The 17,421-nt window shown below is 42.1% G+C and overlaps 1 protein-coding gene across 3 annotated transcripts in view; it reads right to left on the reverse strand.

Annotated features, from left to right (window-relative positions):
• Window positions 1-224: 224 nt before the first annotated feature.
• Window positions 225-17,421, reverse strand: part of golgb1 (golgin B1) — a 40,604-nt gene continuing 23,407 nt past the window's right edge. For 2 of the 3 annotated variants that reach the window (XM_039769857.1, XM_039769859.1), the window contains 9 exons: window positions 7,678-9,148; window positions 2,516-2,661; window positions 2,297-2,432; window positions 2,036-2,155; window positions 1,799-1,948; window positions 1,589-1,686; window positions 1,373-1,507; window positions 1,119-1,209; window positions 225-1,029 (listed from right to left, as the gene is read on the reverse strand). In XM_039769857.1, coding sequence (XP_039625791.1) covers window positions 892-1,029; window positions 1,119-1,209; window positions 1,373-1,507; window positions 1,589-1,686; window positions 1,799-1,948; window positions 2,036-2,155; window positions 2,297-2,432; window positions 2,516-2,661; window positions 7,678-9,148 — 2,485 coding nt within the window. In that variant the 3' untranslated portion in view covers window positions 225-891. The remainder of the gene's footprint in view (window positions 1,030-1,118; window positions 1,210-1,372; window positions 1,508-1,588; window positions 1,687-1,798; window positions 1,949-2,035; window positions 2,156-2,296; window positions 2,433-2,515; window positions 2,662-7,677; window positions 9,149-17,421) is intronic. The other variant, XM_039769858.1, reaches the window with a different exon arrangement.

The following is a 17,421-nucleotide window of genomic DNA, read 5'->3' on the forward strand; positions in this document are numbered from 1 at the left end:
CGATGAACGGGAAACTGATCGAGTCGCTTTAACAAAAGAAAGTCTTTCAGAAAGGCGCTGGATGTGGCGAGTTTAAATAGTATACAAGCGGCGCCGAAAGTGTAATCTCTCGGTCAGAAATAAGGGCAGTCATAGTCATTCTGCTGATCACTTAATAATAGTTGCTACAGAGGATCATCCAGTAGTGGACATATCGACCAAGTCATAGAAGAAACAACAAATACTTGTGTACATTAGCCCAAAAGTTTATTAGAAAATCAGGAACTAAATGTTGATGGTTACAGAAGATGAACAGTTAAAAAAAAATACAACAGAGTCCATATTAAATCTCACCTTAGCACTAAGACCCTCCTTGAATCAATTATTCTGTTCACTTGTCCTTAGGAGGAAGGCACTGGTCAGCATAGGAGCACACCTCAATGGATTTGCACAGAGGCCTACCACAGTTCTGGCATTATTAAGGAATGCAAAGAGCGACTGAGGCAGGGCTAGGGATAGCATTGTCAGAGGAAGAGGAGGAGGGGGGCTTGCCAAATTACTGCATCAAGTGGCCTCCTTTAGTAATTCAATGAGGAACATTTTGGTACTACTTCGGTCTTGAGTTTGGCTTGGAACACCACCAATGAAAACACGCTTAAGTTAATGAGACCTGGACAAGCAGTCAACAGGCTAGCGGAATGTAGTGTCATGAGGGAAGAGAGCATAGGGCACAGTTATGCAGCCAGTCTCAAGTGCCCATTTTTTGAGTCTCCCACCCCACCCCACCCCACCCTCACAATTGTCACAGTGTACCAGCTTCTACAGGTCACTTCTTAAAGTGCATGTGCATGGAGGAGTTGGAACAGGTGATCTGGCCTCAATTCCTTGATGCCTCCAACAGTTCTGTCTCTCTCAAAGGTGACCAGTGAAACAGAGCAGCAGCAGAACGTGGACAGTCACCAGGTACACAGATGCAAGCAGAGGTGTGCGATGGCGGGAGCAGAGCAGTGAACGCAGGAGACGCTTCACCCTTGGACCTGAGCTGCGGGTCTGTACCAAAGAAAAGGAAGAAAGATGAAATATAAGTAACCCTCCTGGTATATGCAAATGGATGCCAAAGCCCTTGAGGAAATACGCACCCTGGAGACTGAGACATCCCCTGACTCAATAAGTAGTGTACGTTCATGGAGATTTGTGTCCGATGTTGAGGTCCAGCCAGTCTCTTGGAGGCTGAATGCAGAGACACAAGAAGTATATAGTCAGAAGCTGTTGATTGCCCAACATACATGTATATGAATGCATGGAGAGAAGAACACGACGACAATTATTTGGAATAATTGTTGAGGCATGAAAGTTTAGTTTAACACAATCCTGGGAAAGAATGTCCACTCACTGCGTCCTCTGCTCGTCAGCTGCAGCCAGCACCTCCTCTAATGCTAGTCGCCTGTCCTGCTCTTCTGCGAGCTTCTCTTCAAGCTGCTGTAGATCCAGGCGAAAAAGGCCCTCCTGTTCTTCAGCAGCTCTTAGCCTACATTCACGTTCAAGCAGGAGTAGTAAGACATGATGTAACAAACTCCAAACTAAACCCTGTCATGTTACCCATACCTACCTCTGCTGCAGCTCCTTGAGATCATTGAAGGTCCTGTCAGTCTCCATAGTGCCTTTCTCCTGAGGTGCCCCTGGTGCAGTGTCAACTTCTGAGGATCCCTAAAAACAAGCAGATGCCTCACTATGGAATATTTCTGACTAAATGCCATCACTGAGAGGGGGTATCCTATGCCACAACTGCCTTCCATTCAGATATGTCCACTTTCATTACCTTCTCATCCTGCAGTTCTTGCAGCTGGCTCTGGAGAGCAGTACACCGGCTCTGCATCTCACTTAGTCTCAACTGGGCGTCCCGCAAACCTTGGCTGCTTCCCCGTACCTGGGCAACAAGGGAGGCTTTCTCCTCATACATCTGGGAAAGCTGCATTAATATGGCATAGAAAATAGGAGTTTGTGGATTAAGATGTCACCAGTGTCCTATTCATCTTACAGGGGCATATTGACTCACCTTGCTGTTTAGCTGCTCAACCCTCATCTCTTTCTGGTGCAGCTGCTTCAGACAGTCATCAAGCTGAATCTGAAAGTGCTGGCTCTCAGCAGGTACACTGTCTGACCCTGGCACAACCTGCTGGAGAAAGAAGACTATGATGACCCCTTCTGGGCTCAAATGTGAATCAAGCACTGGAATATCAGAACATAGCCTCTTGGCAAAAGCTTCTTGTTAGCTTAAGAGTCCTAGTGTGCTGCACATTGTACATTCTAGGCTCACCTCTTGACTGCCTGATGACCTTGCCTCTTGTAGAAGTTTCTTCAGTTCTGTCAGCTGCTGTTCTTTGCCAGAGAGGGCATCCAGGTATTGTTGCTGAGCTTGCTGGGACTGCATCTGCAATGTCTCCTTCTCTGTCCTGCCGGTCACACCACAAACATGCCATGGTTATGCACATCACACCACTACGGCAATGTCCACAAGTGCTTTTTATGTAGATACCTGAGTGTGTCCAATTGTTGCAGTAACGCCTGACTGTCCTTCTCTTCTTCCCGGAGTCGTTTAATCTCCTCTTGCAAGCGATTCATCTCTCCTGCTTCTTGACCAAAACGCAAATGCTGATCCTGCAACTTCTTCAGCTCCATCAGCTGTGACGTGAAAACAAACAGAAAGATCATCAGGCCACATACAAGTTTACCAGTGTGCAAGTCGAACATATTATTAGCACAGCCTACAAGGAGTGAAGACAGGATACTCTACACCCAGAACCTAAAGTCACCACATCTGGATCGGTGCTATCATGGAGGACTCGCCAACAGAAAGGCCCTTATAGACCAACACAACACAAGTGGAACAGAACCTTCAACTGAATGACCACGAGTGTGCATGAAGGCCTCTCTAGAATAGTCATCAGGACTCTGAAATAAAATACCTTCTCAAAGTGAGCCTCACGGACTCCATTAAAGGAAATTAGGGCTGGGCTGAGTGATATGGACTTTAAAATTAATGTTCAGATTATTTTGACCCAGAATATGATATTTGATATTTATTAATATGGTCTCAAAACACCTTCAACACTGAAGATCGGCACCATATCAGTGAAAGCCTGGTATATTTTCTCGTAACAAAATGACATATTACAAAAGGAGACCTTTTCTTTTCCCTTTTTAAAATACTTTCATGAATAGCTGCGACTCAGAGAATCTAACATGTTTTATCTGATCATTTGTAGCTTTGTTGGCACAAAATGCACAAAGCACCGATTGCGAAAGTCTATGTCTATCTGCATTAAAAACAACTCGGCCCACCCGTGGATCAGTTTTGCTGCGATGTAGCACACTGACTCTTCAAAGGCATTTTGTCAAGACGGTTCCATTTTCATTCATATTGTCTTAAACAGACCACACTGTAGAAAGTTTTCAAATTTTGAAATTTCCCATTGAAAAGTTGTAAAGTTGTTCATCTTAAAATGGACAACATTTTCTGAACCGCTAAGAAAGTGTTTACTGTTTCAGTTTTAGTTTGAGAGCATATTTTGTTTATTTTCCCCTTTTACTCATCTGACAGCTGCTTGGATGCCCGATGCGAGTGAGACAGACGCTGGGCAGCGCCATGCAAGCAGCTCACAGAGCAGCACCCTTCTCCTGCTGCTTTAGGCAAGTTAACTAATAAAAGGCACTTCTCTGGAAATAGATGGAAGGAGAAAGCAAATATGTAAACATGTTCTGTACAAGTTTGAATTGAAGTACTGTAATATCTGCAGATTATTAGTGTAAAGAACCAATGCTAGCAACCTGCAGCTAAATGGTGTTTGAAATAATTAATTACACTAGAAAGGTGTTAGCTGCCCTAACTGATACAAACACAGGACAGACTGTTGGGAGGCTTCAGTGGCTTCGGCCCGATCTTTCAGTCCCAGACATACATGAACAATTGCGGCAAGCCCCTGATCTTCTTGCCCATCGTGTACTATTCGTATTCCTGTTATACAATAAATCAGTTCCTTTCCAAGTTCTTGGTTTATAGAGTTTTAATGAATTACTGCATTCTGACTAATAATAATAGCTAGATAGGGAACTTATTTCAGTTCCTTTTCTCCTTTTATACAGTAATAGTGACTTTATGCTAACATTGGTCATTTTGTATTAATACATATTTTCAGTTGCTAATTATTGGGTACTACTCTATTGGACATACATTCAATACAGTAGTATAGTACCTAATAATAAGTAACTGAAAATATCTATTAATGTTTAAGAAATCTGAACAATTAGTCACAGACCGTCCACCACCAACACACATGAATTGGTGCCATTTTCACATCAACTGAATTGCAATGTGCTGTGTATGTAAACCTACTGGGCGGGCCACCACAAACCTGTTTGTGCTCCATTTTGAACTCCATTGTAAAGTGCTGTTAAAATTAATCTAGTCTACTAACACATATATATTACTTCTGAATATGACTCATTGTTACAAAAGTATTTAATAAACAAAAATGTAATAACCGATTCTTGGATAAAGTAAATAAATGTAAAATGCTTCGACTTTCGAATCAGTTCACTTAGTTGCCAGATGCACATGAATTCTGTACCCAGCAGGCATCGTCTCACTTGTTGTTTTATATCACCTCTACTAACATTTGAGTTTCCAATGTATGCACTGCATATCTGCATCTGCCACTCTGAAAACATTACTTACAATAACAGTTAAAGAGAAACAGGATTGAAAAACTTGATTCACTACCATGCTAATCACTTATTACAAGACATGGGTAAATGTTTATTATGGCGGCACAGTGGCGCAAGTGGTAGCACTGCTGCCTCGTAGTTAGGAGACCCGGGTTCACTTTCCGGGTCCTCCCTGCATGGAGCTTGCATGTTCTCCCCGTGTCTGCGTGGATTTCCCCCGGGTACTCCGGTTTCTTCCCACAGTCCAAAGACATGCAGGTTAGGTGTATTGGCGATCCTAAATTGTCCATAGTGTGTGCTTGGTGTGTGCCCTGCGGTGGGCTGGCACCCTGCCCGGGGTTTGTTTCCTGCCTTGTGCCCTGTGTTGGCTGGGATTGGCTCCAGCAGACCCCCGTGACCCTGTAGTTAGGATATAGCGGGTTGGATAGTGGATGGATGGATGTTTATTATACATTTACCATTTAATGATTAAAACGATTAGTAATGGTCCCAAATTATGTATTTGCACACCCATGCTTTTACTCGCCTATGGTGCATGTGGGTATCTATTTTATAACATTTACCAGTCTAGTGAGCCCTGCTTCTTGAATCATTTAGTCCTCTACGGTATTTGTGGGCACTTCACAGGGCTGCCACCAGGTAAGAATCTGTAAAGGGGTGCTTGAAATTCAGAGCAGGGCAATGGTACTTTGGTGGAAATGGAGTAAAACTTTCCTTTTCTAAACTACACAAACAATGAAGTAACATTTCCCTAATAAAACTTTTTTATAAAAAGTAGAGATTTGTATTTTATTAATTGATATTTTATTATGTTATGATTAACCTCTGCTCACAGACATGCACATTGGATTAATAATCTCAAAGGATTCCAATATCACCAGACGTGAGAGGGCCACTCTCCTCAGGGGGCCGTGAGATGTCACAGAGGTGACAATACACGGAGAAGCCAGTCTTTAGACCACGGGTGTCGAACTCCGGCCCTAGAGCGCTGCAGTGGCTGAAGGTTTTCATTCTTACCATCTTCTTCATTAGTGAACAGCTTTTGCTGCTAATTTACTTCTTTTGCCTTAATTTTAAATAACTTGACTCAGGCCCCTTGTTGTTTCTTTTTCCTTACTTAGCAGCCAAACAATAATGAGACACAAAACAAGCCGCCACATGACCAGCTCCCCTGTGCCCATCACATAATATCTGAAATTAAAGAGAGGTGATGGTAAGGTTGATCTCTCAGGTCACCAAAACATTTTGATGGTGCTCTTAGAAAGAACAGAAAAACAACAGTTTTCAAAATGTCTGCTGTGGCAGAATGAGAGCAGCAACAAGCCATGGAATTAAAAAATGAGTTTGATTAACAGCAAGAATTGGCTTCTCTTTAAGAAACTGGTTGGAGTGAAATTGGTTGGAGTTTGAAGCCCCAGTTTAGCTGCTCATCTGTTGGCTCATTTCATGTCTCATTTCTGTTTGGCAGTCAATTACTGAAGAGAAGGATCAACTCGGAGCACTGAATCCTTAAAAACAGGGCTATGAAAATGAAGGGAAGAAGAATTTAATTAGCAGTGAAAACTGATCACGGATTAGAAAAAGACTTTGAATGAAAACCTGCTGCCACTGCGGCCCTCCAGGCCCAGAGTTCGACACCCCTGATTTAGAGACTCACAGGAACTGATATGAAGGGGGCACACAGTCAAAGTGTTCTTTAAGCCTACTGGCCTGAATGCATGGCCGGATGCATTTATGGAGTATACGTAACCCTTGGTGAGTAGAGTTAGGTTGAAGCTGGCTGCGCATGGACACAGGTATTGAAGCTACCCAGTCCGGAGTGTATGGGGCCGCACAAGACCTGTGCAGCATGGAGAAGCAGCTGAGGAAGGCAATAGCCCTGAAAGGAACTTCCAAGAGTGCTAAACCTATTCCTCTGTCTTTCACACCCCAGAAGCTGTTACAGTATTTAGCTCAAAATGAACGCAATATCTGATGAATATCCACTATTGTAATTGGAAACTCGATTCACCTGCCACAAAAAATACAAAGTCAAAATAAAAATTGTCAAGAATACAGTTTACCCCACACTGACACATGTACCTTGAATAATTCACACAACAAAAAAAACTTTAAAGGCTGCTATTTTTATTTCTGTTTGTAATGTTTCATTAATGAAGGCTGTTGGATAGATGGATGAGGATTAACGCTGGATGGACGTGTGACTTCTGGCATGATGTGAATTACTGGTTAATGTACTTATCTGATTGTCATTCTAGGAAAATCCACACTATCTTCAAAAGGCAGTGCTAACACCACCTGTTCTAAACTCTTCTTCTGCTGATCCCCTCTTTATTTTTTTTTTCCCCTGACACTTCACACCACCACGCAACATGGGCAGAGCCATCGTAGTCAGTCTTAGTAAGAGTGCTGGAGTTTTTTTGGGGAGTTTTATTTAACATTCAGAAAAAAAGTTGTGGAAAACTAAAAGTGCTGAACATTGCGATGTTGGCTTTTGCATATAGATTTTACTTAAATATTGAATCAAAAATCTGATATATTGCCCAGCGATACATGAAACACATACAAAATGCCCATGTTTTCTATGCTATAAGCATTTTGAATATGGCACTTCTATGTCACATTGTCTTTCAAGCATTTTAAGGGTAGATAATCCGTCAGATCCTTCCATTCTCACTAAAGGGGTTCAGAGATTACCCAGCAGCATCATTCAGAAGGCAGAAACCATGCCAGACGCCTATTTACTGGGCTAATTCAGATGTGCCTTTAGCCTACACTGCCTATTCTGTGAGATGTGCAGTAGTGGTAGAGAAAGCCCACAAAGATTCTAGGGCAATATGCAACATTCAAACAGAAGTTAAACTCTGAGTCCATAGAGTTGTGAGGCAATAACAATAAACAAATCAGAAATGCTCCTCTGAAAGAGTGGCCATCCAGCTGTCCCACACATCTTACAAATCAATATGCACTCACCAGTCTCTCCCTCTCACACTGTAGTGCTGACAGGGCATTCCGTAGACTCTGCACCTCCTGTTGGGAATGACTTCCGGAGGATTTCTGTTTGCCCTCATGCACCAATTTGATCCGTGTCAGTTCATCTGCAAGCTGGTCCCTTTCTTCCTGTACCTGAGCCAGTATCAGCTTGGTGTCCATGCTTCTAAGTGCTTCTAGCTCCTTGAGTGTCTCATCTCTACTGTTCTGCAAGGAATCCATGGCTTTCCCAAAGGATGCATTCTCGGCACGGAGCTCCTGTGCCTCTTCGGTGACTGTCAGTAACTTCTGTTCCATCTCCATCAAGTCACGGGCTAGCTCTGCAACCCTTTCTTCTGCTGTCTCAGCTTCATTTCTCAGAATGCCAGTGTCTTTCTCCACTGCAACCTTCACCTTGTCCTCTAGCTCTGCTTCAAGAATTAGGAGCTTCTCCTGCAAAGCATGAAGTTCTGACTCAGTAGGGGTCTGCTTGAGCTTATCCATTAGCTCTTGCTTGTCTTGCTCCAAGGCCTGAATGACCTGCTGTGCTGCTTCTTCTTGCTTTTCCAACTTTGCCTTCTCCACTTCAAGAGCCTCAATTCTTTCAAGTTGGGCCTTCAAAAGCTGCTTGTGCTGGGAGTCCTTCATGCCAAGCACTTGCGTCAAGTCCTGCCGATAGCGAAGAAGTTGTGCACCCAGCTTGGCATTATCAGCATTCAAGTCATCTACCTTGGCCAGTAGCCCTCTCTGCTCCTGCTTGAGTCGGTTATTCTCAGCTGCTGCCTCTTGAATCAATGTATCCTTCTCTAGAATGGCCTGCAGGTGACGGGCTTCCAGCTGCTTGTAGTCACTCAGGATCCTGTCTCGGTCATTCTGAAGGGATGTCATAGAGCTGGTGAAGGCAACAAGCTGTGAACGATTCTGGCTACTTTCCTCTACGGCTCTCCTGGCTTTCTCCTGCAGTTCCTGTGCCTCCAGCTGCCTCTGGGCAACTTCACTCTCTAACGTTTTCACTCTTGACTCCAGTGGTGTGCGAGCCTCCTCAACAGCCTGGGCCAAAGCCAATTCGTTAGCTTCAAGAAGCTCTACTTCCTTCTGCTCTTTCATGGCCAGTTGTCCCTGCAGGAGCTCGGTCAGCTCTTTTGACGCCCGTAGGTCAGCTTGCAGTTGCTCTGTACTGAGACGTTGCTGATGGTTTTCTGCCTCCAGGACCCTAAGGGCTTTCTCCAGAGCCTCCTGTGCTTCCTTTTCTTTGTCAAGGCTTTTCTCCAGGGAAAAGCAGCTCTCCCTCACAGTTGCTTCACTATCTCGTAAAGCAGCCAGGTCTTTCTGGGCCTCCATCAAACTCGTCTCAGACTCTTCCAGCAGTTTGCGGAGATGCTTGACTTCATCCAATAATGCATCCTGTGCTTGCTGGTGTTTGTTTTCAGCTGCCTGAATCCTGGAGGTCAGATCAGAGCAGCAGTTTTCCAGTCTGTTAAAAAAGGATATCACGGGAGTTAGGGCTGGCAGGTCAGGTGGTATTATTCATGGTTCAACACACAAACCTTCAATAAATCACAGAACTTTAAAAAGACAAAAAAATGTCTTGTTAGACTGGGATTTAAGGGTCTTGCAACCCTACTGGGGTTATAAAGGTCACCATGCAAGTTGTAGGGTTTGGGGACTACAGATGACAAACCAGTACTCTTAATTAAAAATAAGCAACCTTCAAACTCCATGACTGCCAATCTAAAAATGCCCCCAAACTCAACCTGATTCCATTATCTATAAATACCCAGAAGTCATTATTACTTGTACAATTCACCCTTCATTTCCTCACAGATAATGTCCACTAACTAGTAAGGTCTGAAGTCATTCCATCAAATATTGTATTTATTCAATCATCCAGGCATTCAGCCCAAGGTAACTTTAAATTTCTACCAATGATCTTAACAGATATTGGAATTGGAAAAGGTAATGCCAAACTTTTATCAGCACACTATACTGTAAGTTCTACCAGAGGGAACAGGATACTCGACTATTGCCCATACACAAACAAAAGTTAAAGCAGGAAGCTCCAGCCATGTGCAAGATTGTGCATTGCACAGACCAATCAGAGGCCATTCTCATGGATGCACTGAGTGTTGCTGACTAGGAAATGTTCAGGTGCAGCTTTAATGACATCATCAATGTGTTTACAGGAGCTGTGACTTCTTATATTGCATTTCTCATAAATGAAACCACAAGAAAAGTCATCATCAAGACATACCAAAACCAAAAACCATGCAAGGACAAAGCCATCTGTGATGCACTAAACCAGGGCTATTCAATTACAAATTCAGTTGGGCCAGATTGTCAAACCAAGAAGGTTAGCTGGGCCAGTCATTTTAGCGGCAAAGCAGCTCGTAATTACAAATTTTAAAACCAACACAAATTTATTGAAAAACATAAGGTTTATTCGTTGTTTCTTTTTTAACTTTGGTCAGTTTGCAGAGCAAAAGGTGCATACAAAAAGAGCTGAATTAACAGAATCTGAGGTAGCCCCTATTTTTTCCACTTACAAAAGAAAAAAAAACTGACCTAGGCTACATATCTGACCTATCTGATCACAAAGTGCATAAAACAAAATAGTGCACAGTAGTAGGCTATTAGAAATAACATTGTTTCCTTTTGAAACGAAATAAACAACTTGCACACATTTGACCCAGGAACATCTCAAAGTGCATAAAATAAAAAGTGCACAGTATTCACAACTATAACAACACTGAAGGAACATATTTTAAATCACCATGTGTGATTAGACATGCCTCTGTTACACATCCCACATTATATTGATGTATTGTAGGCTACAGTTACCCTGCTGACTTAGTGGGAGAAGTGACATTTTTTGTTTTGAACAAGAGCAGTGACTTTAGGCTCGTAATTTGTCAATGCAATTCGAAGGCATTGGTGGAGAGTATGGTCAGTCAGGGAGCAACGAGAGTTGCTTTTTATGGAGATCATGTGTGAAAAACTTGACTCACATGTATATGTTGATCCAAACATAATGAGCATGACGATCGCTACTTTCTTAATGTTAGGGAACTGATGTGCGTTGACATCACTCCAAAACATTGCAGGCCCGTTAGTGGAAAGCTCCTGTGCCATGGTTACAGATAACTGCATGTCAACAAGTTCGAGTGTGAATTCCCCCTCGTCAATGGAAGGGACCAATTTCTTAGCTATGGCGGATAAGTCCCCTTCTATTGCAACAGTGAACGGGTCTCTGACAAAAACGGCCAACTCTGTGGGCAGATCAAGTCCATCCAATCGACCAGCAAAGTTATTTTTCAACATTGCAATGAAATCTGTCAGCACATCCGTGATTTGTGCGGGGGATGAGATGCATTTGCAGAGTGTTGGAAAATGCAGCATTCGGCCTGTGCTCAAATCATTTGCGAAAAGGTCCAGTTTAACTTGGAATGCGCGCATCTGTTCCACAAGGTCGATGACAGTTTTGTCTCTGCCTTGTAGTCCCAAATTAAGATCGTTCAGGTGTTTGAATATGTCGCTCAGAAAGCAGGCATCGGCCATGAAGTTGTCGTCCAGTATGTGACTCAAGTGCGTTTCTGCCTTTTTTTGCTTGCTGCCGCGGAGGAAAGTTATGATCTATTCTCTGAGACCGCAGAAACACTCCAGTGCTTTGCCTTTGGACAGCCACCTCACGTCATTATGCAAAAGAAGGTCGTGGTGCTCAGCAGACATTTCTGACAGCAGCATGCGGAATAAGCGGTGTTGGAGGCTTGATGTGGAGCGAATAAAATTAATTATAGCCATAAAACACTGTCCATTGTCGTTTTGAGCGCCCCGCTTAGTTTTGCGCACAACACCGCCTGATGCACAATGCAGTGTAAGGAGATCAACTGAGGTGCAACAGCGGACCAACGTGCTGCCAAACCATTCACTTTCCTGTCATGGACGGAGCCCCATCTGTCACAAGCATGTACACACGCTTCATATCCAGACCACTGTCTTTAAAAAAGGCGGAAATTTTCCCAAAGGCTATATCGCCAGTTGTGTGTCCTTCTAACGGCAGCAGGCCGAGCAGCTCCTCTCGGAAGCATTTGCCATCAAAGAAACGGACATATATGCACAACTGAGCCCGTGATCCTAACCTCTCTCTCTCTCTCATTTCTCCTAGGGTACGAAGTAGAAAATGGCCGACAGTGGGGTAACTCGCGTTGAAATCGTAATTGAGGAACTCCAAGCACTTGATGAAAAGATTCAGAAACTCCTGTCCCGACGGAAATACCTGAGAAATCTGAAGGCCCGGCTGTTGGATAAACCGTCCTTGCCATCTGGAACCGGCGAAACATCAACCCCGCGTTGTGCCGACCTCACCCCGCGTCTCGTAGGAGCGACGCCGCTGCTGACCTCGGTGGATTTCAGCTATGCAGGCGGGGGTTCAAGGCCAGAGCACCTCCATCGGCACAGGCGAGCATTTTATCTAAGAACCGGTTTGACCCTCTACGCGTCCCCATTTCGCCTTCAGCACCTGGTGATGTATTAGTGGTAGGTGATTCCATCGTTAGAAACCTTAATGTCGCATGCCCTAATGCAAAATCGTTTGTTTCTTGTTTTCCCGGTGCTCGTGTCCGAGATGTAATGAAACGTGCGCCAGCAGTCTACGAGAAACACAAGGAGAGGGCAGTTGGATCAATCGTCTTGCATGCCGGCGTAAACGATATAAGGCACCGACAATCAGAAATCCTGAAGGCTGACTTCGCAGCTCTGATTAGAGACACGAAGGAGAGGACCCCATCGGCAAAGATCTTCGTTTCGGGTCCACTACCTCTCGTCAGACGATCCAACGAGTACTACAGTCGTCTGCTAGGGTTGAACAACTGGCTACAGGGTTTCTGCAAGAAGAAGGATGTCGGCTTCATCAACAATTGGAATCTCTTTTGGAAAGGCGCGTCTCTTCAAGCGTGATGGCCTGCATCCGAACAGTTTCGGCGCCCGGGTTCTCTCCGAAAACATATCGAAGGTAATTCGTTTTCTTGACTATCTATCTCTGCTCTTAACCCCTTCCGAAATAATACTGCTGTGCCAGGACATGATGAATGTTTAATAGAGTCTTCCGTTAAAGTTCACACCATTAATACTGTAATAAGCAATCTCAATGCACGTAGAAAACCTAGGAAATACGGCATAAACTCCAATAATCTAATTAAAATCACTATTTTAGAGGAACAATGTATTAAAACTATAAAACAGATCACAGATTAAACAAAAATATACACAGAGCGGCTAATAATAATAATTTAGTTCCTATTCCAAATAACAATAACGCACATAGTACTCATCTCTGCACCTCCAAACATTAAATATGGCACTATTAAATGTCAGAGCTTTAACTAACAAAACGTTTTTATCAACGATCTTATTAGTGATAAAAAATAGATCTTATTGCACTAAATGAAACATGGCTGAATTCAGATGCGCGTCAGTTTTAATCGAATCTGCCTCCGGATTACAGTTTTACTCATTCAAACCGCCAGGGAAAAGGGGGCGGATTGGCTAACATTTACTCGAGCGATTAAAATGTAAAGATGTCAGTTTTGGTAAGTTCAAGTCCTTTGAGTATCTCGCCGTTGTTATTCATGGAGATTCTCAAGTTCTAATACTATCCGTGTATAGACCTCCTAAATATAACGCGTTTTTGAGGAATTCTCTGACTTAATGTCAATTTTATTTACTAAATATGACACACTCCTAATAGTTGGCGACTTTAATTTTCATATAGATAATCAGTGTGATCTAAAAGTAAAAGAATTTATGAACCTCCTGGATTCTTTTGATTTGAGACAACTCATAAATCAGCCTACACATAAAGCAGGTCATACATTAGACTTAGTGATTACTAAAGGACTGAAAGTTGATATAAAACAGATCATTGATATTGGTCTATCAGACCATTTTCTTCTACTTTTAATATAGAAATAATGATAAAAACACTCATGAGAAGCATATTGTTAAAAACGCTTCTTTGATTCGCAGCAGCTTTAAAACTTACAAACATTTTAAGCAATCAGTCCGTTTATAGTGCCAGCTATAATAGCGAGGACAATGTAAATAGTAAGGTGGAAAGATTTAATTCTAAAGTGAGAGCTGCTGTTGACATAGTTGCACCTGAAAAGACAGTGAAAAAATCTTCTAGCATTGTATACCATGGAAGACCCAAAGAGTGTCTGATTTAAAGAGAACATGCCGTAGAGCTGAGCGTCAATGGAGGAAGACTAAACTTACTATCCACCACGAAATATTAAAAGTCAAAATAACAGAATACAATAACACTGTCCGTCTTGAGAGACGCTGCTATTTCTCTAATATTATAAATAACAATGCTAGTAATCCTAGAGTCTTATTTTCAACAATTGATCACCTACTAAACCCAGGTAGCTCAAAGGAATGCCTCCTAAGTGCTTCCAGTGAAACCTGTGAGGCTGTCGCTGTATTTTCAATCAAAAATTAATGATATTAGAAATAACATAGTATATCTCCCCAACACTAAGGATCCCCTAAACCCCAACATCCTGTTATAAACAAATTAAACTCTTTCACTAGGATAGATTTACCTGATTTACAAAAATAATATCTCAATTAAAACCCTCCACCTCGTCCTTGACCCGATACCAACAAGGTTTTTCAAAGAAGTATCAGGCGTTCTAATTGATAATGTTCTTGACATAGTAAATTCGTCACTAGATACTGGGGTCTTCCCAGACTGTCTTAAGACTGCTGTAGTTAAACCCCTACTTAAGAAACATAATCTTGACCCCTCAGCTCTTGAAAATTTTAGACCCATCTCTAACCTGCCTTCTTAAGTAAAGTTCTAGAGAAGGCAGTCATTATGCAGTTAAATGACCACCTAAATAAACATGCTATTCTTGATAAATTTCAGTCAGGTTTTAGAACAAATCACAGCACAGAAACTGCACTCGTTAAAGTAGTAAATGACTTGCGGGTAAATGCAGACAGAGGCCATTTATCTGTTCTCATCCTCTTAGATCTGAGTGCTGCATTTGACACCATTGATCACAACATTCTTAGAAATCGCCTTAGTCAATGGGTGGGCCTCTCTGGCAGTGTCTTAAATTGGTTTGAATCCTACCTGACAGGGAGAAAATATTTTGTTAGTTGTGGGAATTACAACTCAAGACACATGATATCCAATATGGTGTTCCACAAGGCTCTATCCTGGGTCCGCTGTTATTCTCAATCTACATGCTTCCGTTAGGTCAGATTATCTCAGGGCACAACGTGAGCTACCACAGCTATGCTGATGACACACAGCTGTACTTATCAATAGCACCTGATGACCCTGATTCTATTGATTCACTAACACAATGTCTGACTAGTATCTCAGAATGGATGAATAGTAATTTTCTCAAGTTAAATAAAGAGAAAACTGAAATTTTAGTGATCAGCAATAATGGATACAATGAGGCTATTAGAAATAAACTGGATACATTAGGATTAAAAGTCAAGACGGAGGTAAAAAGCTTAGGGGTGATTGTTGACTGTAATCTGAATTTTAAATCACATATTAATCAGATCATTAGGACAGCATTTTTCACTTAAGAAACATAAGTAAAGTTAGACCTCTTATATCACTGAAAGATGCTGAGAAATTAGTTCACGCGTTTGTTTTCAGTCGACTAGATTACTGTAACGCACTCCTCTCAGGACTACCCAAAGAAAGATATAAATCGTTTGCAACTAGTGCAGAATGCAGCTGCTAGAATCCTAACTAGGAAAAGAAAATCAGAACACATTTCTCCAGTTTTGATGTCACTACACTGGTTACCTGTGTCATTCAGAATTGACTTTAAAATTCTGCTTATGGTTTATAAAGCCTTAAATAATCTCGCCCCATCTTATATATCGGAATGTCTGACACCTTATATTCCAAATCGTAACCTCAGATCCTCAAATGAGTGTCTCCTTAGAATTCCAAGAACAAAACTTAAAAGAAGTGGTGAGGCGGCCTTCTGCTGTTATGCACCTAAAATCTGGAATAGCCTGCCAATAGGAATTCGCCAGGCTGATACAGTAGAGCACTTTAAAACACTGCTGAAAACACATTACTTTAACATGGCCTTTTTATAACTTCATTTTAATCGTAATTTAACTTAATCCTGATACTCTGTATGTTCAATTCATCATAACAACTATTCATGGTGGCTCTAAAATCGGTACTGACCCCTACTCTCTTTTCTGTTTCTTTTTCCGGTTTCTTTGTGGTGGTGGCCTGCGCCACCTCCACCTACTCAAAGCTTCATGATGCTCCAACAATGATGGACGGATTAAAAGGAAGAAGTCTACGTGACCATCATCATCATCAAGCCCTTCCGTGAGAACCCTAAATCCAAAGAGGACTGTTTCATTTATGTTAGGTAGAATGCCCAGAGGGGACTGGGCGGTCTCATGGTCTGGAATCCCTACAGATTTTATTTTTCTCCAGCCGTCTGGAGTTTTTTGTTTTTCTGTCCCCTGGCCATTGAACCTTACTCTTATTCGATGTTAATGTTGATTTATTTTTTATAATTATGTCTTTCATTTTTTCTATTCTTTAATATGTAAAGCACTTTGAGCTACTGTTTGTATGAAAATGTGCTATATAAATAAATGTTGTTGTTGTTGTTGTTGTTGCATCTACTGCTATAGACATAGTATCGGCTTTCATCAGGTCTCTTAACAGTGTTTCATACACATCGGCAGCAAAAATTTCAACCCTACGAATGTTTGAAGTATCTGACAGGAGTACGTTTTTTATAGCAGATACCACGCTCATTTTCATTTTATCGTCATTTATCACCTCATTCACGACAGCCAGCATACAGTCCTTCACGGTGTCAGAGTCTGTGAATGGCCTTTTCTTTTTTGCCAGTATCCAGGAAACACGAAGGGATGCTGCAGTAGCTCTCTCTTGGGCTGTGAATGACCGCACCATGTTAGTACTGCTCTGGTTGTAAGATTCAATCAAACTCTGCACTTTTGCAGCCCTCTCTTGAGATCCCTCTGGAAAATTGGTGCGAAAAGTGTGGTGTTTCTCAACATGATGCCTCCGCACATTGTACTCTTTAAATACTCCAACGCACTCATTACAAATTAAACACATCGGTTTGGCGTTTGGATGTGGCGGTAAAATAAACAAGTATTTGTCAGTCCAGGCAGGGTTAAACTTACGGTTTTCATTGGCAATTTTACGTTTCAGTGTTGAGAAAGACATATTGATAGTAATCTAAGCTACTACCGGCACGCTCTGCATTGCTTGCGTGTTGCAGGCTATGTAATTTACGTAGGAATACGCATTTTTGGCGGGACCATAGACATAAATACTTTATATTTATATTAATATACTATATTTTTATATTAATATGATATATATATATATTAAATTATATTAAATAACAATTTATGAATAATATGTATTAATTTATTATCTATGGGCGGAAGCACGGGCTGGGCCACTCGGAGGTTGATTCTGGGCCGCATGTGGCCCGCGGGCCGCCAATTGAATAGCCCTGCACTAAACACGTGCATCATTGATAAACAACTCAGGGCTTGTGTCTGTGAATATGAACAATTAGAAAGCTGCCTCATACAATTTAAGGAGAGCTGTGAAAGCCACTAAGTGATGATAAGTGAAGAAAGTGAAGGGACAATTTGAACAGTCCACTCTTTGGTACACATGGCAAATTCTGCAGACAATAACTGACT

The sequence above is a fragment of the Polypterus senegalus genome, chromosome 11, assembly GCF_016835505.1.
Source record: "Polypterus senegalus isolate Bchr_013 chromosome 11, ASM1683550v1, whole genome shotgun sequence".
NCBI classification, from domain to species: domain Eukaryota; kingdom Metazoa; phylum Chordata; class Cladistia; order Polypteriformes; family Polypteridae; genus Polypterus; species Polypterus senegalus.